This window comes from Delphinus delphis, chromosome 12 (assembly GCF_949987515.2).
Source record: "Delphinus delphis chromosome 12, mDelDel1.2, whole genome shotgun sequence".
Taxonomy (NCBI): domain Eukaryota; kingdom Metazoa; phylum Chordata; class Mammalia; order Artiodactyla; family Delphinidae; genus Delphinus; species Delphinus delphis.
The window spans coordinates 21,371,728-21,396,787 of NC_082694.2; the positions used below are offsets into that span (position 1 = coordinate 21,371,728).

The 25,060-nt window shown below is 37.9% G+C and overlaps 1 protein-coding gene and 1 non-coding gene across 3 annotated transcripts in view; one reads left to right on the plus strand and one right to left on the minus strand.

Annotated features, from left to right (window-relative positions):
* Positions 1–25,060, minus strand: part of CTNNA2 (catenin alpha 2) — a 1,196,494-nt gene that overhangs the window by 1,029,917 nt on the left and 141,517 nt on the right. For both annotated transcript variants that reach the window (XM_060027447.1, XM_060027448.1), the window contains exon 2: positions 8,496–8,602. In XM_060027447.1, the coding sequence (XP_059883430.1) occupies positions 8,496–8,597 (102 nt within the window). In that variant the 5' untranslated portion in view covers positions 8,598–8,602. The remainder of the gene's footprint in view (positions 1–8,495; positions 8,603–25,060) is intronic.
* LOC132435691 (U6 spliceosomal RNA) lies at positions 20,239–20,341 on the plus strand. Its single transcript, XR_009521635.1, has one exon. It is a non-coding gene; the product is annotated as a U6 spliceosomal RNA (small nuclear RNA).

Sequence of the window (25,060 nt, forward strand, 5' to 3'; positions counted from 1 at the left end):
AGCGGCCATGGCTCACGGGCCCAGCCACTCCGTGGCATGTGGGATCTTCCCGGGCTGGGGCACGAACCCGTGTCCCCTGCATCGGCAGGTGGACTCTCAACCACTGCGCCACCAGGGAAGCCTTTAAAGTTATTTTAAAGTGTCTTGAATTTTTAATATTAAAGTTATGATTCTTCAAGAATTATTGAGGAGGTGTTAATCTTTCTCTATGGTTGAAACAGAAATTTAAATGACAATACAATTATCAGTTCTTTAAATATGTGATAATACTCAGCTAGGTATCCATCTGTTCTGGTGTTTATTGATAACAGATCTTTAAACAGCTTTCCAATATTTATATGGCTTATTCCAGTTCTCCACTTCTTCTTAGATAAATTTTGGTTATTTCAACCTTTCTCGGAAGTTATTCCCTTCCTCTAGGTTTTCATGTTTCATAGGTATAGATTTGCAGGTAATATTCTACTATACTTCTTTTAATCTCTCTTGTTCCTAGAGTTCTTTCTGCTTTCCCTTTCATAATCTTATGCATACTTTCTCTATATAATTTCCATAATTTGTGCCCTTAAGAATTTATATTGGCCACTTCAAAGAAGAATCAAATTTTGAATTAATTTAACCCTTTTAACTTTTGTATTCTACTTTAGTGATTCCAGTTTTTATTGTTATTAAATACTGATTTCCTAGTTTCTTTTGATGTTCTTTTCCTAATTTTTTTCTTAACATCTTTATTGGAGTATAATTGCTTTACAATGTTGTGTTAGTTTCTGCTTCACAACAAAATGAATCAGTTGTATATATACATATGTTCCCATATCTCTTCCCGCTTGTGTCTCCCTCCCTCCCACCCTCCCTATCCCACCCCTCCAGGCGGTCACAAAGCACCGAGCTGATCTCCCTGTGCTATGCGGCTGCTTCCCACTAGCTATCTACCTTACGAGGTAGTGACAAAGCCTCTCTCTCGCTTTGTCAGTTTACCCTTCCCCCTCCCCATATCCTCAAGTCCATTCTCTAGTAAGTGTGTGTCTTTCTTCCTGTTTTACCCCTAGGTTCCTCATGACATTTTTTTTCTTAAATTCCATATATATGTGTTAGCATACTGTATTTGTCTCTCTTTCTGACTTACTTCACTCTGTATGACAGACTCTAGGTCTATCCACCTCATTACAAATAGCTCAATTTCATTTCTGTTTATGGCTGAGTAATATTCCATTGTATATATGTGCCACATCTTCTTTATTCATTCATCCGATGATGGACACTTAGATTGTTTCCATCTCCGGGCTATTGTAAATAGAGCTTCAATGAACAATTTGGTACATGACTTTTTGAATTATGGTTTTCTCAGGGTATATGCCCAGTAGTGGGATTGCTGGTTCATATGGTAGTTCTATTTGTAGTTTTTTAAGGAACCTCCATACTGTTCTCCACAGTGGCTGTATCAATGTACATTCCCACCAACAGTGTAAGAGGGTTCCCTTTTCTCCACACCCTCTCCAGCATTTATTGTTTCTAGATTTTTTAATGATGGCCATTCTGACTGGTGTGAGATGATATCTCATTGTAGTTTTAATTTGCATTTCTCTAATGATTAGTGATGTTGAGCATTCTTTCACATGTTTGTTGGCAGTCTGTATATCTTCTTTGGAGAAATGTCTATTTAGGTCTTCTGCCCATTTTTGGATTGGGTTGTTTGTTTTTTTGTTATTTAGCTGCATGAGCTGCTTATAAATTTTGGAGATTAATCCTTTGTCAGTTGCTTCATTTGCAAATAGTTTCTCCCATTCTGAGGGTTGTCTTTTGGTATTGTTTATGGTTTCCTTTGCTGTGCAAAAGCTTTGAAGTTTCACTAGGTCCCATTTGTTTATTTTTGCTTTTATTTCCATTTCTCTAGGAGATGGGTCAAAAAGGATCTTGCTGTGATTTATGTCATAGAGTGTCCTGCCTATGTTTTCCTCTAAGAGTTTGATAGTTTCTGGCCTTACATTTAGGTCTTTAATCCATTTTGAGCTTATTTTTGTGTATGGTGTTACAGAGTGATCTAATCTCATACTTTTACATGTACCTGTCCAGTTTTCCCAGCACCACTTATTGAAGAGGCTGTCCTTTCTCCACTGTACATTCCTTCCTCCTTTATCAAAGATAAGGTGACCATATGTGCGTGGGTTTATCTCTGGGATTTCTATCCTGTTCCATTGGTCTATATTTCTGTTTTTGTGCCAGTACCATACTGTCTTGATTACTGTAGCCTTGTAGTATAGTCTGAAGTCAGGAAGCCTGATTCCTCCAGCTCCATTTTTCATTCTCAAGATTGCTTTGGCTATTTGGGGTCTTTTGTGTTTCCATACAAATTGTGAAATTTTTTGTTCTAGTTCTGTGAAAAATGCCAGTGGTGGTTTGATAGGGATTTCATTGAATCTGTAGATTGCTTTGTGTAGTAGATTCATTTTCACAATGTTGATTCTTACAATCCAAGAACATGGTATATCTCTCCATCTATTTGTATCACCTTTAATTTCTTTCATCAGTGTCTTATAATTTTCTGCATACAGGTCTTTTGTCTCCTTAGGTAGGTTTATTCCTAGATATTTTAGTCTTTTTGTTGCAATGGTAAATGGGAGTGTTTTCTTGATTTCACTTTCAGATTTTTCATCCTTAGTGTATAGGAATGCCAGAGATTTCTGTGCATTAACTTTGTATCCTGCTACTTTACCAAATTCATTGATTAGCTCTAGTAGTTTTCTGGTAGCATCTTTAGGATTCTCTATGTATAGTATCATGTCATCTGCAAATAGTGACAGCTTTACTTCTTCTTTTCCGATTTGGATTCCTTTTATTTCCTTTTCTTCTCTGATTGCTGTGGCTAAAACTTCCAAAACTGTGTTGAATAAGAGTGGTGAGAGTGGGCAACCTTGTCTTGTTCCTGATCTTAGTGGAAATGCTTTCAGTTTTCCACCATTGAGGACAATGTTGGCTGTGGGTTTGTCATATACGGCCTTTATTATGTTGTGGAAAGTTCCCTTTATGCCTACTTTCTGCAGGGTTTTTATCATAAATGGCGTTGAATTTTGTCAAAAGCTTTCTCTGCATCTATTGAGATGATCATATGGTTTTTCTCCTTCAATTTGTTAATATGGTGTATCATGTTGAGTGAGTATTAGTTTATTTTTATTTTTATTTAATAAAAAAGGCATTTAAAGCTAAAATTCTGTACTAAGCACAGCTTTTACTGGGTATGTATATTTTGTTAAGAAGAGATCATCTTCTTCATTAACTCATATATAGTTTGTAATTTCCCTTTGCTTTTAAGAGTTATCTAAGAGTGTGTTTTAATTTCCTAACAATTTTTTTTACTTTCCTAATAAAGTTGCCTAATGTAATTTTTCCATTTCCTAATAAAGGTTAGTATCACAGAACATGGCCTATTTTTTTTTCAGAGAAATAATTTTTTTTTAATAGGATGAACAGAAGCTCAGTACAAATAAGAGTAACATGCTAACATGTTAAGGTGTTCCCTGGGTTACAAAATATCAACATCCCCCAAGAAAATTACAGGCTAAGAGTATCTGCATGTGGATACTGGCTGTGTGATACAGACATTGAGCCTGTCAGAGCCTCACTTGCCTCATCTGGGAGAGAGAGAAGATGGCCAGAGAAGCTCCAAGTATGTAAAGTATGAAGTGAACATGGCCTATTAAAGATTTTTACTTTCTTGAATTCATAAAAGTTCAGGCAACTTTTTCAAGGTCTAAAATTCCTAAGATGAGTCTTTTCTCACTTGAAATTGCATGATTTCCATAATGTAAACATTTTCCAAAAGGAATCTTGACATTTCAGCATTGTAAATGATAAATATGCAACCTCATATATATTATGATACAAATGAGGAGTTTTGTTTACTACTTTAAATACTTATCAACAATAAATTTCTAATATAATTTTTCTTATGACAGTGAATGGATTTTATTGAGAACTCCTTAACTTCTGGTATTTATTTCATCCTTATCCAGCTTTATCAGAAACTGTAGGAAGGCTATGGGCATACTGTGTCACTGAATATAGCAATGAATTTTATTCCATTCATAAAGAAGTTGTATGTATGTGTTTGATTCATATGGGGTCTTTGTTTAGTTTAGTTTTCTCTCTCATTTCCACCTTTTGTTTTAAATGTTGAGCATGGAGTTTATATTTAACATTTTCTTATCTCTCCTTACTTATTCATATGTCCTCCAAGGGTTAACAATCACATCAGTCATTAAGATTTCATTCCAGGGGAGGGAATGGTAATCTTGATAACACAGCCATAATATTATGGGGAAACAGTATCTAGAAAACCTTGTCATAAAAGTCACAATTTTTGAGAGAATCTTTTTTTCTTTTTAAATCAGTGTAGTAAAACTAGGAAGAAAAGTAAACCATTTAGATATTGGAAGATGTTGGTAGGATGTTAAGACTAGTTATAGTGCTAAGTTACTGTGTGAAATTCAACAAGACTTTTAAGTATTCTACTGTAATATGTGAACAAATATGAATTAGACAGTTAACTGTCTTTATTTTTAATAAATATTTTTAATGCATTACCTTTATCTGACAAAAGAATTCTAAATAATTGGACTGAAAGATATATGGAAAAAGACTACAATCTTTAATTGTAATCTTAGATTGCTGTACTTTAGATAAATCAAATGTCAAATACAAGAGCAAAAGTGTAAAGGTATGAAAATTTTAAGAAATAAAAGACAGTTTACGTGTAATATTGTGCTCGCTCATGCTGCATTCACTCATGTCCTTCTCACTGACTTATACAGTATTGGTGTATGGCTGGTATTAGCCTAATAATATAACCATCTCAAAAAGAAAAATGGAGACTACATTTAATCATCGCACCAGGCACTATGTTCTAATTATTGTTTCACTTCTTCCATATGATAAGGGTTAAATATATTGACATGTAATCTGAAGTGAAAATTCCAAAGCTAGGAAAAGGCAATCTGCTTTTATAACTCAGCTGACAGAACTATATTTCAGAGCAGACCGACTCCAAAATATCTCCTAAACCAGTCTTTTTCAAGCTATCTATGATGAAAGGCCATATATTTGTTATTGCAAAAGTTCACAAACCAAAGCTTTTGTAAAATACAACAAAATAAATAATTCAAAAGAAATTTAAAGATAAAATAACAAGCCCAAATTTTATCATTAGATTCAACAGACATAAAATTACTCTATAAAACTGCCGTAAATTTTTCAAAGCACTTACTCTCAATTTCTGTGCTTACTGCTGACCAATAACAAATAATTCATGGATAAGCCTTAGTCCACAGACCACAATCTCAGTAGTCAACACACTCCCAAATCTAAGAGTCTATCAGTATTAGGTGTTTCCTGAAGAAATTTGTATAGCACTAACAAGAATCGTGACCAAATGGAAAATGGGCATAAACCTAATGAAATGTTTCAACAGTTACAAACAAACATGTCTACTTCCTAATCCTTAGAACTTGTGAATGTGTTACCTTAAATGGCAAAAGGGACAGACGTGTCCCTGGCAGACGTGATAAAGGTCAAAGATCTCAAGATGGAAAGATGATTTTAGAATATCTGGCCCCAATATAACCACAGGGTTTCTTATAAAAGAGGCAGGAGGAGATATGATGGTAGATGCTGAAGTCAGTGGGAGGGGTTCGAAGGTGCTATGCTGCTGGCTTTAATGATGGATGAAAATACTATAACCAAGGATGTAGGTGCACTCTGGACACTAAAAGAGGGAAGGAACTTCCTCCTTAAGGAGAACGGCCCAACCAACACCTTAATTTTAGTACCTCTGATCCCTAGAATTGTATGATAATAAATGGGCGTTGTTTTAAGCTACTAAGATTGTGGTAATTTGTTATAGTAGGAATTGGAAACATACAGACATAAACATTTTGGCTCTGGGAAGTAGGGTGCTGCTATAACAAATACCTAAAAATGTGGAAATGGTTTTGGAATTGACACTGGGCAGAGGCTGGAAAAATTTTGAGGAGCATTAGAGACAAAGCCTAGATTACCTTGAATGGACAGTAAAAATATGGATGTTAAAAGCCCTGCTGGTGAGGGCTCAGAAGGAAATGAGGAACTTGTTATTGGAAGGTGGAGGGAAAAGAATATTTGTTATGGAGTGGCAGAAAGCTTAGCTGAATTACTCCCTATAATTACATAGAAATCAGAATTATAAGTGATGAACTTGGATATTTAGCTGAGGAGATTTCCAAGCAAAGTGCTGAATGGAGTGGCCTGGTTTCCTCTTCTTGCTTATAGCAAAGTGTCAGAGGAAAGAAACAAATTGAGTTAAGAATTATTAAGCTAAAAGGAACCAGGACCCAATGATTTGGAAACTTCTTGACCTATGCAGATTGCAAGAGGTGCTAAAATTAGGGGTCTCACTTTCAGGAAAGTGTGGCTCTGGAGAAAAAGTCAATCGTGTGTCTGGACAACCTTTGCCTAGTACCTTGGAAGGATTAAAACCTCAGAATGTTCATTCACAGAGGGAGCTCTTGCAAAGATTAGGCATGGGATTCATAGACCCCCATCTATTTGTATCATCTTTAATTTCTTTCATCAGTGTCTTATAATTTTCATGACCCTCATTCATTTCCACAGAGGCCAAAAATGGAGATGAGATTATCCAGGAAAGATCTGTGAAGCAGCCTGTTTTCTAATAGAGAAAACCCCAGAGATTTACAAAAGAGAACCACAAGTTTCTCAAGAATGTTACATCAGTAGAAACACTGCCAATCTGGACTAAAAAAAAAAAAAAAAAACAGAGAAAGATGAAATTCAGAAAGGCTGTGTACTCTCAAAATTATACAGGCAAGGAATATCCAGGTGAAATTATGTGATATCTTTCATGAAAAAAGAATAATGATTCTTAGGGTGAAGAACCAGGCCCAGAGGGCAGAGCGTTGAGCCACAGAGGATTATTCCCAGGCTCTGAAATATAACTGAGTTTGCCTAGTTGGATTTCTAAATTGCTTGAAACTGGTAACCCATTTTTTTCTTCCACATTCTCCCTTTTTAAATGAAAATATCTGTAACTGTTAACTTATGCCTGTCCCACCAATGCATTTTGAGAGCATATAATTTGTCCTTTAATTTCACTGGTATACAGACAGAGAGAAATTTTTCTTGAGGATGGATTACAACTAGAACCTTACTCATACCTAATTTAGATGATTTAGATGATGAGATTTGGAATTTTTAAGCTGATCAATTTTAGATGAGATTTTGGTCTTGAGATGATACTATAAATAGTTGAGACTTTTGAGGATCTGGAATTTGGTGAATGTGTTTTGCTTGGGAAGGATGTGAATTTGGAGCGGTGGCCAGAGGGCAGACTATGGTAAACTGAACAATGACCCCCCACAAAGAAGACGTCTGTGTTTTAATCCCTGGAAACTGAACATGCTACCTAAAATGGCAAGAGAGACTTTTCAGATGTGATTTGGTCATGGATCTTGAGATGAGAAGATTATTCTAGAGAATCTGAGTGGGCTCAATGTAATCATAAGGGTCCTTATAAGAGGGAGACAGGATAAGATATGAGGACAGGAGCAGGGGTCAGAGTCAGAGAGATATTCAAAGATGCCACATTGCTGGCTTTCGATATGGAAGAAGGGGCCAAAGAAGAGAGCAGCCGTTAGACCATGGAAAGGGCAAAGAAATAGATTTTCTGCTAGCGCCTCCAGAAGGAATGCAGCTCTGCCAATACCCTGACGTTAGGACCTCTGACCTCTAGAACCATAAGATAATAAATTTGTGATGCTGTAAGCCACTAAGATTACAGTAATTTGCTATAGCAGCTAGAGGAAACCAGTATGTGGCCTCTATTTAACTTGACATAGTATCTCTCTACAAATATACCATTAAAATCTTGAATTTTCACATTCCATGAAATTTAGTCAATATAGCAAAGAATATGCTTCACAAGACACAAAAATTAATTTTTAAAATTTAAAAATCCTAAGGATATTTTTTCTGTTAACAGTCCTCTTGTGGAAATGTGACAACATAAAAATGGAACATTTCATCATTCTGACATGATGAATTTTGCCTTGTGAACTAAAGAAAAGGTAATTCAATAAATATACTTTGCTCTTAAATAGTCAATATCATTCTTCCTAACTGCATTAGCATCTGAAAGTAAGCTAGGAATGATTTATTTAGACTTTGAATCCATTACTGCAAATGAGAGTCCCCTTCACCAAAGCCCCCTCTTTAATTACTTCATCCACTTAATTTCAAAAATCATATGAAGAGTTTTTTTAAAAGCACTCCAAATCTTATTGGGCAGAAAAAAAAAAACAACTGTCCACAGTTCAAGCAGGAATACATATTCAGTAACTAGCATTATGGCATGATTTATTCACATGTAAGGATTTCTAAATTCTTTGGAAAGTCATGATACAATTCCAACAGAAATATACACATGTAACAAGGTATTTCAAAGCATCTCTTACCTGTGTAACAAGTGGCTCCAAAAGTCTCTCCACTGTTAGAGTCCGGATTTCCAAACTTTTGGGGTCCCATTTTAATATGATAGGTGAAGTTGCCGAAGTCATGCTCCCTACAGAAACACACATTATCCATTAGAAATAAGGATCACAGAAAGAATCTGTTACCTTGTGGGTTCAAAATGAATAAGTCACCAAAACTTAGAGCATATTTGAAAATTATCTGTCTGGTCCGACCTTATAAAGTTAGAGATGGGGAAATCAGAAGCAGAACTATGTGAGGTAGTGATGTTGGGTTCAGACTGAAAATGGATATTTCCTGAGGGCACCTGTATACATTAGACAAACTCTTGGGACCCAATTGACACTGAAATATTTCACTCACTCAGTGTTTAGTACACATATCCACCTGCTATATGCTGGGAAAGACTTGACCTTGCCCTCGAGTAGCTGATAGTTTCAATGCAGAGGTCGGCCACAATTATGCCTCAATGTGACCTGTTCTGTGACCAAGGAATACAGAGAGGGCCACAGGAGAACGGAGGAAAGGACACCAAAGTCAGTCTGGGGAGATCAGCAAAGACTTTCAGGAAGCACAGTAAACCCATCACGACCACTGGATGAGGGACCCTAGGTCCTAAGGAAAGGCTTTGTTGTGTTTTCTTCACATCATAATTGACCACTGAGGAGATTATGCTCCCTTGGACAGCTGAGTTTCTTTCTCTTCATCAGGAAAGTTACCTTGCAAAATGAGTGGCAGTGATTCTGAAAATTAGCTTGCTGCTATTACATGCTCTCTGATGACTCACTGCATTTACACTCTTGTCCCATAAAGTGAGTGTCTGATAAGGTTATTTATTGCATTCTAGCACAATCCTCTCCTACCCAAGAACCACGGGTGTGCAGGTAGCAGCCTCACACGTATCAGGCGCACAATATGGCCCTAGACTCAATAGAGTAAAGTAGACACTCTGCCAGGGGTGTGTTTCTCACTGAGAAACTGACTGCTCTTTACTGAATATATATTGACAACTACCCACAGGACAAGCAACCTTAGATGGTACAAACTGAATCTGAATCACTTGCTTTAATACCGTCATAAATCAAACTGTTCATAGCTGTTCTCTTCTTTTGAATCAATGTCCCCACTCAATTCCACTCTTATAAATCAACATAGATGATTATTTCTATTAGAATTAATACTAAAAATAAGGTCTATCACAATAGACACACGTCTCTTTACTGACCTGCTAAAGCTAGTCCTTTTGCAAACATTCCCAACAAATTTGCTTCAGGAAAAGAAAAAAAAAGGCAGAGACACAGTGTGCTGGTATTTTACCTCTCTCTAAATGCCATATTTTAAATAAACTAAGCACAGCAATCCAACCATACAGACCGATTTAGATTTGGGTTCCTTCACAACAACAATAGTTGGCACGGATATGCTGCCTGTACTCCAAAAACCTAAAAGCACTTTACACATTTCCCATTCACACTACCAACTGCCACATAGCAGCTCTGACATGCCCAGAATTCTGCTGCTGCAGCACACCTTCCTGTGCTGTAGAAGGATGAAAACACCAGATGCTTTCTATCCACACAGGATACCTTCATCCCTGCCAAAGCCAGCCCTACCTAAGAAACCCAGTACTTAGGACACATGATTGCAAGTCTCTGAGAAGTTCCCTGAAAACCTCTTTCCAGCTCTGATGGAATAATGAGTGGCATACTAACGATGATGCACACGGAAGTCCTGTAGGAAAAGATAACTAGTAGTGGAGTAGTGAAGTCATTTTAAGACCATAGTGAAAGGCACTGAGTGGGACTGTGCAGAGAATCACCACTATTACACGGGCACACTTGTGCACCTAAGCTGGTAGACCAAGGAAGGCACACAACATTTTTATGCATGTTCCAATATATTACTGTAAAGAAATGGCACTCAAAAAATGCTGAAGTGAGAAACAAAAATGCTGGGGCACTCACATTAGAGACACTAATCTAGCATGCATGAAGCAAAAATGGGAGATATTGAACAAACACCTCAAGCCAACTGTGAGCCAAGAAACAGAGTTAGATGGAGTGGAGCCTTGGATCCTGAAGGTCAGAGGCCTCATAAATCTAAAACTGAAAGGACAAGAGTGACTGAGCAAATCACTGGACTTAAATTTATTACTTTGGGGAGCAATCTTTCAGCCACTTCTTTTGACACAGGTAAAATTCAAGTGCACAAGGCAAGGAAAGGCTAAATGGTATTAATCTGTTGAAGGGGAAAACCTAGTCATAGAAACCACACATTTCTCTGTGTGAAACAAGCAAATCAACTCAAATAAGAAGGCAAGAGGACAAATGAAGTGTGTAGTCACATACACCAGCCTCTCATGTTCCAGAGGAACATGTCTCAAATCCATACTATGCATCCGTACAATTCATGCAGACTGTTTTGCCCACAAAAGAGATTCTTTGTAAAGAAAATATATCTTTTTATTCAATGATTAAAATTCAAAGAAAAAATTACATATTCTACTTGCTTTGGTTAGGGAAACTTAGACTATTGACTAGACACAAAGAGTGAAAAACAGGGGTTGTCAAAAACAAAAGACAACAGGGTTGTCCTCGTCCATACATTGCAATTTTACAAGCCCAAGAACAAGCTCTTAGCAATTTACTTAATCTCTGAGAAAATATTCTCCTTGAAAAGTATCAAATTGCATATACAGGAAAGGTGATAAAACAACCTCTATGGTAATAACTTAGATAATTTCAGACTCACTCCATGGGGGTAAGGAAGAGGCATGGGTCAAGGTGCTAGCAGCCACTCATCACTCACAACAAAAAAAGCAAAACCTGACAAAAAAGACTAACAGTGTAAAACAAGCTCCCTTATGAGCAGCCAAGGGTCATGTGCTTTGCTAATTTAGACAGTGTCCTGATAAATAGAAAATCTCTCAAGGTACCTATCTCAAGGAGTGCCTTCAAATGACAAATATGTTAATGCAATGAATAATTCACTGCAGAAATTCCCCATTGCCAGATGTTCCTGGAAAAAATGTTCACCTCTGCCTCAACCTTCTGAGTTCTCACCATTCTTTCTACTGTTCTTTTGCAAAACAATGGTCCAGGATGCTTTTTAGTTGCCCAGGAGGCCACCCAAACTTGCCTTCCCTCCAAAGGACTCCAGCTTCAGGTTCCCTTCATGAATTTCTCTCTTTATCAATCCTGAGCACTACTGCCAACAAACTCTGTGAGGCTTTCTTGGAAGACAAGCTAGCTTTGGTTGATAGGCAAATTCATGAGAAGTTAATGACTAATATTGGGTTTATTCACCTATCTCCATATGTATGATATTGAGTCATCTACTTAACCTAAGCTTCAGTTTCATCACTTGTAAAACAAAAATGGTAATAACCTTATACAATTTATGAATTTGTCCTGAAAATTAATGAAATAATTGCATATGCAAATAGTGATAGTTTTACTTCTTTGCCATGTTGTCCGTATGATTATCACCCTAGCCAGTTCAACACATCGATTGGAGTGGGGGCCCATGGAGACCCTGCAAGGCAAGATGTTTTAAAACAAAGCTTTGTTGAAAAAGTGAGATATGAAAAAGAGAAAGAATTTTCTAAGTTTCTTCAGCATTTCAAGAATCAAGCCTGGAAACACTGAATCATACTGTTTCTTCCATAAGTAATAATAACACTGGCTAATGATCTGACATTATTATTATCTCCTATTTACAGACAGGGAAATTGAGGCATAAAACAGTTCAGAGAGTTACCCACGGTCACAAAATTTGAACCTAAACTGCCTGGCTTTAGGGTCTGTGCTCATAAGCACTATGCTTACTGCTTCTAAAGAAGAAGCCCTAGGCTTGGGTCTATGCCAGCATCACCATGGTACTTCTGAACCATGGGAAAAAGGAGAGATATGGACAGGAATGGAAAAACCAGGAGCCACCCCCTTCTGGAGAATGAGGGAGGGAGGGGCTGAGGAGGGAAACAAAGGACAGGTGCCCTGCTGCACAGGTGGAGCCCATGGGAAATGCAGCTTCACTTCCTGGTGAGGCAGGGCAGGTCCTCAGTTCAGTTTCCCCTAGCCACCTTTGGTCCCTGGGCAAGAATGGGATGCTGGTGGTGGGGCTGGGTCACCTGGTGAGCAACACAGCACCCTGGCAAAGCTGAAAGAAAGACCCCGTGATGAGTTTCGCCAAGTAAACAGAATTTTGGTCCCCATGACCTTGGATCCCTTGTGAATATGTTACATTTCATCGTAAAGGAGATTTTGCAGATATAATTAAGGTTACTAATCCCTGGACCTGAAAATAGGCAGATGACCCTGGATTATCTATGTGGGCCCAATGTAAAGCTGAGCCCTTAAAAACAGCTTTCTCCTGGCTGTGGGTAGAAGAGGCAGTCATACAGATGCAGCAGACAAGGACGTCAGGCAGGGCAGAAGAGGAAGGCAGAGGGATTCAAAGTGTGAAAAGGACTCAACCCACCACTGCTAGATGGGGCTATATGGAAAGCATGAAAAGAAATGTGGGTAGATTCTGCAAGCTAAGAGAGGGCCCTGGCTGACCACCAACAAGGAAACAAGGACCTCCATTCTACCATCACTGGGTACTGAATTCAGCCAAAACCCTGAATGAGGTTGGAAGTGGACTCTTCTCTGGTGCCTTCAGTAAGGAACTCGGCCCTATCAACACCTTGGTTTCAGCCTTGTAAGATGCTAAGCAGAGGACTCAGACCAAGTCCACCTGGGCTTGTGACCTGCAGAGAGTATAAGATAAGAAATCTGTGCTAAAAAATAAATAAATAAATAAATAATAGAAAAAAAAGAAATCTGTGCTGTTTTCAGCTGCCAAGTTTGTGGTCAATCTTTACGGCAGCAATAGGAAACTATGACAGGTGGCTCTAGAATCTGTGTGTGTATCACAGTCACCTGGAGGGCATCTTCATACACAAACCCATCCAGAGAGTTTCTGATTCATTAGGCCTGGGATGGGTCTGAGAAACTGCTTTATTTTTCTTTTCTTTTTTTGCACTTGTAACAAGTACCCAGATGATACTACTGGTCCAGGAATCACACTTTGAGAACCACTGTTGTAATCACAGTTCACAGCCACACACGTCAGCAGGGAAGCAGTGATGAGGAAGATATGGGATATCTCTGTGGAGATCCTGGGACCAGAAGCAATAACACTGCTGTTATTACAATTATCACTGGAATCATTATTATATTTTCTGAAAGGTACTTATGCTTTTTAGGGGATCCAATGCCTTGAAGCGATTCTTAACAGGGAAATGAAATGGCATACCAAAATCATTCGGGTTTTTTTAAACCACATGTGTGCCAATCCCCAATATCCCCCAAAGTTCTGACAGTTTCCCCAGAAGATGCCTTTTCTACTGAGAATCACTGCCATAGTAGTGATCCCTGTGAAGAATGTAAAGTAGCAGCGGGAGAGAGTCACATCCCTCAGTTCACCAAAAGCAGAAATGAAGGTCAAGGTATAATCGCTTAATAGAGAATAAATGTTTCCAAAGAAACTGTATTCCTAAGTAATTTGAAGTTATTTGAGGGCTACAAAAATAAGTCTTCCAAAAATGTTATCTAAAATACAATAGCAGTTCTCATTTTCTGTTGTTAATAAAGGAAGGTACCTCTAATATTCAGGCCCCCTATTGTAAGAGGGGCTTTTTTCTATAGTTGAGAAGAGTATGTGTGTATGTGCATCACAGGCAGGAGTAGAAGTTGAGAAACAAAACAGAGAAGGAGGCACCTGATTATACTTCAAACACCCCTAGAGAGTAAATCTAAATGGATGGTGAGGGGTATTCAGCACTCTTCCTGGTAGTACCCTGGGTATGGAAATGGCCTAATCAAGTAGCTTAACTATGGGAAAGTCCTGCTTCTTATTTTCCACCATTAGCTTTGCTCAACTTCAGCTCATTTTCTCTTCCTCTGACTCTAAGGAGGCAGCGTGTCGCCCATCACTGTCCTCTACGTGATAACCATTCAAAGCCCTTGCTCAGTGAACTGACAGTTGACCCAAGATGCAAGTTGCTGCTGCAATTAGAAGATCCATCACCATTTTTAACCAAAATTGAAGTGATGTGTAATTTCCAACTGTTCTTTGCTATTTGCAGTGGAAGGGGGTGGGGCAGTTAACTCTAACACTACCCTCAAGTACTGCAATATCTTCAAGACTTCTATTTATGGTAAACCCGTACCTTTTAACAAAACACAGAAAGAAACACTGTTGAGCAAAAACATCATTCTAATAATTTTAAAAGGTTGCAATAACACTTCACGTCTAAGCAAAAATGCCTACTAAAGAATACCTTAATATTTTTAAACTCATATTAAATAAGTATTAAACTATTAAATCCTCTTCAGAGCCTCTTTTTGCTTCTACCCAGATAAACAAAATGTCACCAAAAAGGAATATATGAAGAAAGCTCCACAGCCTGAAGGCCGTCTGGGTGACAAGTTTAGACTAATAGTATATAGCCTAGAGCTTGCTGATTAAACAAGAAATAACCATGTCCATATCTCACTGAAATGAGTTTTTATACTTAAAATAGCATACATATAAAATTTAAAACTATGTGCCAACTTAATAGAAATTTACTACTCCTGGTGTATACTAATAGAAAGCCAGTAATTTGAAATTCAAAATGAAAACTAGTATCTGTCATATTCATTTCCTTGCTTTTCACTACATTCGTAGTCTCATCATTTAAATTCATTTTGGAGCATAAACAGGCTCAGTCTACTCCTAAATTATGGCTTGTTTTCCATTCAGATGTGAACATATGTGTTATCCAGATAAGCAGTGCTGAATCTATATGCTGTTAGGTTTCCGAAGTCCCAACCAGCACTCTGTTTTTTCTAAACAAAATATATCTGACCAAAGGTTAACACTGTTCTACCTATTATCCTTTAGCAGCATTGCAATTCTGATTTAGGCAATAGATTCCAAAAACTGAAAATAAGAACCGTTAATATTTCAGACAACATATTTTTAGAAATTATCTTTATAATCCAAAAGTAACTTCAAATTATTTAATAGGAACATATTATTTAATTGGCAATTTACTTATTCTATGTCCTTCTAACCTCCTGTAAATTAGAATTCCATATGCAATGATTATATAACTTTAATCTTCATAAAAATCTCAACGGGCTTCCCTGGTGGCACAGTGGTTAAAAATCTGCCTGCCGATGCAGGGGACGCGGGTTCGTGCCCCATTCCGGGAAGATCCCACATACCCCGGTGCGGCTGGGCCCGTGAGCCATGGCCGCTGAGCCTGCGCGTCCGGAGACTGTGCTCCGCGACGGGAGAGGCCACAACAGTGAGAGGCCCGCGTACCACAAAAAAAAAAAAAAAAGAAAAAAAAAGAAATCTCAACATTTCAGATTCAGATTACAGCAAAATAAACATACACTGCTCTCCTTATCTTTCATCTTGCTGTATAATTCCACCCAAACTAATTTAGGGAAACATTCCTTTTCTAGAACAAAGTAACTGCTTAACTCTCTTCTCCAACAAGTCCCAAGTCTTTGTAACGAGGCTGTCATTCCACTTTCTGACCATGGTCTAAGGGATCTTATTTCTTTAACATAAGTCTTCTGCTCTAATCAGGTTTGGACCACATTATAATGTAGGGTTCATGCCACTTCCCCAAATCCCCACCTGGAACATATTCCTTGTCATCCTCCAAAATCCAGACACTGATTTCACATTGTGTCTTCTCCATAAACCCTAAATTGCTACTGGATTTACAGTCAGTAACAGAAGACCTTACTTTTTTCGTAACTGGCTCATTGTTAAGAAATTGACGTTAGTTTTACATGACCCACTAGATTTTAAACTCATTAGGGCACAAATCAAGTTTTTGACCTCTTGTCTATCACATGTACAATAGGGAATTACATCCTTCATAAATGTTTGCTTAAGTATACATATATAAGATGTCCCAAATACCTATCTAATTTTTTTCAAATATCAATTTTTTATCTTTTTTTTTTCTTTTTTTTTGCGGTACGTGGGCCTCTCACCGCTGCGGCCTCTCCCACTGCGGAGCACAGGCTCCGGACGTGCAGGCCCAGCGGCCATGGCCCACGGGCCCAGCCGCTCCGCGGCATGTGGGATTCTCCCGGACTGGGGCACGAATTTGTGCCCCCGGCATCTGCAGGCGGACTCCCAACCACTGCGCCACCAGGGAAGCCCAATTTTTTATCTTTTCAATAGTAGAGTCTATTTCCTAGGAAGTAATAATTTTATAAATATCTTTTGGACATATTTTTAGATATAGGTCAGTACTTCTTAGAGACCTAAAACAAGTGATATCTTGGTATGGTTTAGCGAATATAAATTTATACAGTTTATTTATAAACTATGTTACACTTATATTTATGTTTAAATTTATATTTAGGTTTCTTTTTATTTACATATTTTTTAAAAATACACAGTTTCACTATTTATTTTAACTGGATCACTAGTTTTTATTTATTTTGCTTTAAATCTGGGTGTCATTTTGTTCAGGAAAAAGTAACCTGAGGGCTTCCTTCAGCAAAGTAGTGAGGTCTGCCTTGGTATTTGATTCTCTGCTGAGATCCACGTGGTGAACTCTTTGTGAAGGATTGTACAAGCTCTGCAATTTGGCCCACAATAGCCCTTAGGAAATTTTCCTTCTCCTCATTGACCCAAATTGCCTTTTGTCCCCAAGGCCCAATGACTTTTCCTTTCTCTGAACGCCATCAGTATTACATCTAATCAGAATAGCTGCCACATATTTAATTTGAATACAGACTGCCTTGTGCTGCTCTCTATATGCTTTAGATAAATTTTGTCCTCTCAAATACACTCAGGGACAGGGACTCTGCCCCCTTTACAATGATTAGGACAGTACTGAACATTTAGTAAAAATGTTATGAGTACTTGTGGACTTGATTCTTTGCCAAGTTCAAGTCTCAGTCAGACACACACACAAGCACACATAAAATGACTCTAGTTAAAATACAATACCAGTGCTCTCATGGAAAAAGGAGATTTTCAACTCCGAATGCACCACTTTAGATACCACTTACCTGAAAAACGAAAGTGGTTTTCCTCCCTCAGAGTGCCTTCCATATTCTAGCAGAAAAGTCAAATCCCATATGCTCCAATTCTCCCTTCCTTCATCCACTTATCCATCCATTCACTCATTCACAGCAAATGTACTAACCAGCCAATGTGAGCAAGGCCCAGGTAAATGCTGTGGGAAACATCAAGGTGTATCAGACTTGTTAATGCTGATTGGTGAGATAAGACTGGCAAGAACCATTCACCGAGCAAGGAGTGTTCAGAGAGTGAGCTTGGCTGAGAATGGACACCTCTAGGGCCAGTATCCTTCCATTTCACCAGGGCACTTAAATCAGGTGGTAGGTAACCAGCATCTCTGAACTTTGCATGCCCTGGTGGAGCGATATTGAGTAGTTTGTGCAACAGAATAATGGGGAAATACTGAACGCCCTTTTGAACTGCTGCCAGAAAAATGCCAAAAACAAAAGTGGGCAAGAGTATGAAAAAGTATTCAAGTAACCCCAGGATGGAAATTCAAGAAGACAAAGTAATCAGAATATTAGGACATGATATAAAGAAATAAATACAGATATTTAAGTAACAGCTATTTTAAATTGTTCAGTGATTATAACAATACTTAATTAGTACTTAAGGATTTGTATTTTTAAAGCAAGCTCCGGTGTGTTATTATATTTTATTTTATTTTTTGGTTGTTTGTTTGTTTTGCAGTACGCGGGCCTCTCACTGTTGTGGCCTCTCCCGTTGCAGAGCACAGCTCTGGACGCGCAGGCTCAGTGGCCATGGCTCACGGGCCCAGCCGCTCCGCGGCATGTGGGATCCTCCCGGACCAGGGCACGAACCCACATCCCCTTCATCGGCAGGCAGATTCTCAACCACTGCGCCACCAGGGAAGCCCTATTATATTTTATTTTAAAAGTCAAAGTTAAATCCATTGATGTGCTGGTGAGTTAACAAGGAATTAAGTTGCAGAAACTCAAATGATTTAAGCCTAATACCGCTGCCTCTTTCAGTTTCCCATTTTAAAGTGGCTTATTCACCCATCAGGTACTGCTGTGCATCTGTGGCAGCTTAGTAAAATGGGAGATGATTCACCTGCATTGTGTTATCCTTGCCCCATTCAATTGAATTACTAGACTTGAGAGGTCATAACACATTATAGCAATTATATTTGCTTAGAAGTCTTTTGTAGTGAAGATTGATATTTCAGTACCAGTGGTACTCAGCATATATGCCTGCTGGTAAATTACCTTATTAAGCTTGTTGTTATAGAAAATCATATGTGAAAAGAGAAACAATAACCCAGGTTTCCTTTTGGTCATCTGTGGCATTAAATTTTGTGCTTATGAGACAAAAAAGTACCTCATGTGATATGCTTTTCTAAATACAAAAATAAAATGTACCATGGCATTTAGGAAATGAAAATGGGCTGTTGAGTCTGTACATTTCAAAGTAGTAGTCCTTTCCATTTAGTTCATGATATTTACATTTCACAGCAACAAAGATTTCTCTGAACCTGGCCCAAGATTTCTCCTGGTCATGGGCCAAAGTTTATAATCATTAAGAGTTTCATGTTTCTATCAGCAAATCCTGGTGTACAGGAGTTAAAGGGAGCCCTTGATCACTGAGACTGACAAGATGTGTACAACAAAGTAATGTATGAAGACACTAGTATGTGGTGAACACTCACATATATTACTACCTTACGATATCTTCTATTTACCCTGAGGTCAATACGATAGTATCCCAGTTTTATAAGATAAGAGAACAAAGCACAAGAATGTTGTTATTTTCCCAAAGTTGATGGAATTCAACCAAGATTTGTTTCAAATCTGTTTTCCCCACCATAGAATGCAAACTTCCCTAGGTTAAATACTTTACTTCACAGGGGGCAGACAAGCTAACAAAGTACACAGCTTCAAGTAGCTTCACAGAAATATGTAGATAATAAATCTTAATAGGCTATTTAAGGTAACTAAAGCATTTGAGGACCATTTCTGACCTTACTTTTTGTCAGAGAAGACTAGACCTTTCTGACACACATCTCTTGGCATTGTTCTCAGGATACAAGTGAATAGATAATGCATCTTATACAATATGGCAGTTTTTTTTATTGCTTGCAAGTTCAAAAAGACTTCATCAAATAACTGACTACTTATGGGTACCAGCCATCTTCATTCTGAGGTGACAAGAATCACCTCAGGTGAGTCATCCATAAACTTATCAGCATATTTTCCCACTCTCTTCTCCTCCCCTGTTGCCTTCTTGGAAGATAGATTTGGTCCCTCTTTTCTACACCCCTTCCCTTCCTGCCTCCTAAGGCCTCGATTCCATCAATCACAACCTCTACTTTGCATCTTCAATTCATCCCTGATTGCTGGCTCCTTCTAGTCAGTGGGAAGTCCTTGTCCAAGTAAAAACTGAAAATACAAAAGAAAAAAAAGAAACTCCATCCTACTCCTTTCTTGACATCTTCTACTTCCCTTTCCCTTCACAGCCTGGTTTCTTGAGAGGGCGGTCTACAACGTTTGTTCCATTTCCTCACTGCCTACCCATTCCCCATCCCACACAACCTGGCTCCTACCCTCACCATTCCACTGAAATTAGCCTGGCAAAGTTACAAATGATCTCCTAGTTGCTTAATTCAATGGACGCTGTGTGCTTCCCCAGCTTATATACTAAAATTGGAAAGATGTGGAGAAGATTATCATGGTCTTTGGACAAGGATGACAAGCAAATTCATGCAGTGTCTCATATTTTTATAGTAGGAACTCATTTTGTTATATATAGACATATATCTAGATAGAGAATATATTTACATATAGGAAAAAATCTAGAAAGACATACATCACAATTTTAGCAATAGTTCTGTTGGGTGATGGGATTTATGGCAGTTCCTAAATTATACATAATTATGTATATTTCCACTAAATATATATATTTTCACTATATGTATATCTATCCATATATATTTAACTTACATAATGGTTACATATACCTTATCTAAATAAAGATAAATCTATCACCTCAAAATATCCAGTGGCCCCTTTTCAGTTCTTATCTTACTTGACCTCTGAGCTGTATTTGACAATATTAATATTGTACTCTTTCCTTGGCTTCAAGGACACCACTCTCTCCTGGTCACCACTCTCTCCTGGTCTTCCTCTACCCTCTTGACAACCTGTTCTTAGACTTTCCATGCTCTACACGCAGTCTCTGGGTGGTCTCATTCATGTCTATAGTTCACATTATGTTGAAAGCTCCCAAATCTATTTCTCTAGCTCAGGGCTCCTGCTCGGGTTTCAGCCTCTTATAAGCAATTATTTATTAATACTAGTTTTCCAAACACTTCGAAGTCAACATGCTTAAAAGTGAACTCATCAGTTTCCCCCCAAACTGGTCCAACTCCTATGTCATATGTCAATGAATAGAACCACTCACTATCCATCAAGCCCTGTCAGAAATCTAGGAGTCATTTTCAATTCCTTTCCTTTTCCTTACCTCCTACATCAAAACACTCATCCGGTCAAATATATTCTACCTCTAATATTTCATAAATATCACTTTGTTTTTCTCCATCACTACTACCTTGATCAAGGCTCTCATTATTTCTTCCTTAGATTATTGAGAAGCCTCTTGACTGGTCATGTTGCCTTCAGTCTTAGCCCCTCTGATTCCTCCCCTATTCTGCAGTGATTTTTTTTCCAAAATATAAATTACATCAGGTCACTATCTATAGAAAAGCCTCTGATGACTTCCACTGCAAAAGGATAAAGTTCCAATTATATTTACTTTCCTTCAGTATTGACTCATTACTCAGCATTCATCCACCTTGCATCTTAAGTTTTTATGGACTCTAGATTTAGTGAACTGCTAGTTGTTCTCCAAATATATTATATTCTCTGATACCTCTAAACCTTTGCCATGTCATTCCTTCCACAGGGAAGCTCCTTCCCCATTTTCTTCCCTTGACTTACTCTCAGTTATCCTTTGAAACTCAACTCAGGCATCATTCCTTGACCTGCTCAGACCCACTCTTGTTCTGAGAGCACATTATGCTTCCCTCCAGTGTGCCCTAAATCACACTCTACTTTAATTGTTCATTCATTTGTCTTTATCGCATTAGAATGTTGGAATCCTTGAGGACAGTACTGAGAATTTAATTTTTTTTAATAAACACATAAGTAATGATTGGTATAAAAGAGGCTGATGTGATGTGAGGGAGATACAAAACAAAGCCTCTTGAACAAATTTACCCGCAAAACATTACTGTGTCACTCTTCAAAATCACTAAAGTAAACATAGGTGCATCTAAAGGTATTTGTTCAACCCCAATACTGACAGCTTGAAAAGCTCAAAATTCAGGAACAAGTCCAGGAAAAAAATTAGAACTTGAATTAGAGCCATCCCCACTGACAAGCATAAGGTCTTTTGAGAAGGCACTTTGCTGCAGGAATGTCATGATGTAATGCAGGGAACATAGCACAGGAAGTGGGAAACCTAGTTGTTTTTTTTGTTTTTTTTTTTTTCCCCAGTTTTTACTTATATCTTTACTTTCCAGCCACCCAAATGATTCTCTTGGCAAATCACCTGCTTTACCTGAAATTATAGGGCAGCACGTTTGTGAGCCAGAAAGAACCAGATAGTCTTCTATATTCCCTTTAACACTAAAATATTCACAACATTTCAGTGAAAATGCTTTTCAACCAACTATTTTCAGTTTTTATAATACAAACCATATGACACACTAACTAGGTATGATTATCTGGGGGCTTATTGAAGATGTTCCTTAAGGACTACCAAGTAATCTTTGTTAACCAAATTTAAATACTGTCTTTCACACACTGGTATTAGGGACCTCACAACAGGAAGTATGACTCTACATTGGCTCTTCAATACTAGAGAGAGATTACCTGTAATCAATGGGTAGAAGCTTGATTCAGGCTCCTCTCTCTCCTCTGACCAAAGACAGGCATGCATGAATACTCCCTCTGACTAGATAAAAACAGAGGGAAACAAATGGCCTCAAATAGCATTGGTATAAATTATAATATAACTGATATGGAAAATACTGCACCTCACAGACATTTCCTTCCACAAATCCCTCAAAGCTTGCTGCTCTTTCTTTCAAACACAGTCTCAGTTCGTTCAAATATTGTATATCCACAGCTTTGAGTTAGGGCTTGATCCTTCTCCAGCCCGAGAAAGAATCATAGTCTTTTTCCATGGCAATTACGTGGAATTCCACATGATTGGAATTTCCACTTTGCCATTTCTTAGTTTAAGTTTGGGTTTGTCACCAAATGAGATCTAACAGCAAGTCAGCTAAGGACTTCTGGGAAAGGTTTTCTTAGGGAACAGACAGACATGTTATCCTTCCTTGTGCATTACTATAACTACATGTGACTGCTGAATCCATTTGTGATAATGAGAAGAAATAATGACCACAGCTAAGGATAACAGAGTAGAAAGAAGGAAGCCACTTGGGTCTTTTATGACAATAATACATTCAATTAGCCAAGACTGAAACTATCCTGTCTTTAGAAACGGTAGATATGTTTTCATATTATTTGCAGCCCAAAACCCTCCTAACTGACATACTACTGATTGTTTTCAAGTATTCTTTATGTTGAAATTGGCAGACTTGCAGTACATACAAAGGGGCTGGCAAACTATAACCCAAAGGCAAACTCTGCCCACCACCTGCTTTTGCAAATAAAGTTTTACTGGAACACAGTCATCCCTTTTCATATTGTCTACAGTTGCTTTCTGCTACAACAGAAGAAGTGTCGAGTAGTTGTAACAGAGACTGTGTGACCCACAAACCTGAAAATATTTAGTATCTGGCTCTTTACAGAAAAAAGTTTGCCAGCCCCTATTCCATATCAGCAGATCTCAACTCGGGGCTGTATCACCAGATAACATTTTCCAAGGGCCATTGTGGATGTTCCAATCATCATGAAGTTCTACAGGGTCAGGGTTGATTAATGTCATGCAAAGTTGAAGTCCCATGCTAAAAAGGATACCCTCACCCAAAATATCAATAGTGACCTTGTTGAGAAATACTACTTATACCTAAAATAACCCTTAATTCTATGCCATGTCTTGGGCCACATGAATATTTTTTTCACACTACACCTACCACCACAAGTGTGGTAAGTTTACCAGCTCAGGTAAATAACAAATTAGAAGTACATTGCAGAACACACTATTGATCCTCATTAGATATTTGTTGATTAATTAGAGGAAATATATGTATCGTTACTTTAGGAGATACTTTTAAAATTAAAATTTTCTGTTTTAGGGGCTCATTTAGATATAAACAGAACACTCCAAGTTCTGTTCTAAAATACAAGTTGGCTCAGCACACAATTTTTATTGAAGCATACTTTATTTTACGTTCATGAATTTTTAAGTGCTTTCTACTTTCAATTTTACAGAGTGTTTGTAATTTCTTTGGAGTTCCTTTTATATTAAGCAGTATTTTATAAATAATGATAATTATTCTAATTCCTGCTTTAATAAAAAGAGCTTAAACTATTTCATTGGAAGGAATTAAATTAGCCTCAGTATAGAGACCTGAGATCTGGAAGAAAAGCGCATGCACCTGAAACCACTGGAACTGTTTCATAATCCAGAAATATATACCCCTAACTACACAGTCAGCTGAAAGTGAAAATTATAGGGGTATAAAAATATGTGAATTGCATTCATAAAAACAATTCAAGGGATATAAAACAAATCTATCTTCAGTGGAATATACCAGAGGTCCTAGAAATCTTAACTCACCTAAAATTGTTATTTCAATCAAGATACTGCAAAACTAATGCCTAGGAAAATCAGGCTGAGGCACTGCTTCAGTGAGACCAGAATGATGATGGAGTTAGTGGTTTAGGCATTTAGAAAATAAACAGATAGCACTCCACCTTTTCAGATTTGAGCCAATTGTTTTTTTTCTGCTTTGCAGAATATGGAAGACAATAAGAGGAAGGCATTAATGTGCTCTGAACTTCATTTGTCACAAATATTATCCCAGTTTACTACTAATTCCTTTCATGTTCTTTGAGAGTTAGGGTTTCTTGTATATTTATAGGCCAAAACCACCTAAAGATTTCCTCAGCATTCATGAAATTAGTGCCACCAACTCTTCTCCTAACTAAAATGGCTGCGCTGTATATATGAAAATGGTTCACTATGAAACAACCCCCTGGTTAGACAGCAAACACTGTTAAGGTACTTCTGCCTGGGAGACATGCAGCGGTTCTGTGACTCTGGGCAGTGGAAAAGTCATTTCAGCTTGGACCCCAAATATGAATAACCTTGCCCACACAAAACACACAAAAGAAGTGTAAAAAAAAGTGTAAGAGTATACACCTCTCGTGGGCATACAGGACATTGATCCTAACAAGCATGTAGCTGGTGGAGATAATACATGCAGGACGATACACCCACATTGGCAGAACTGGTTGAACAGACAGAT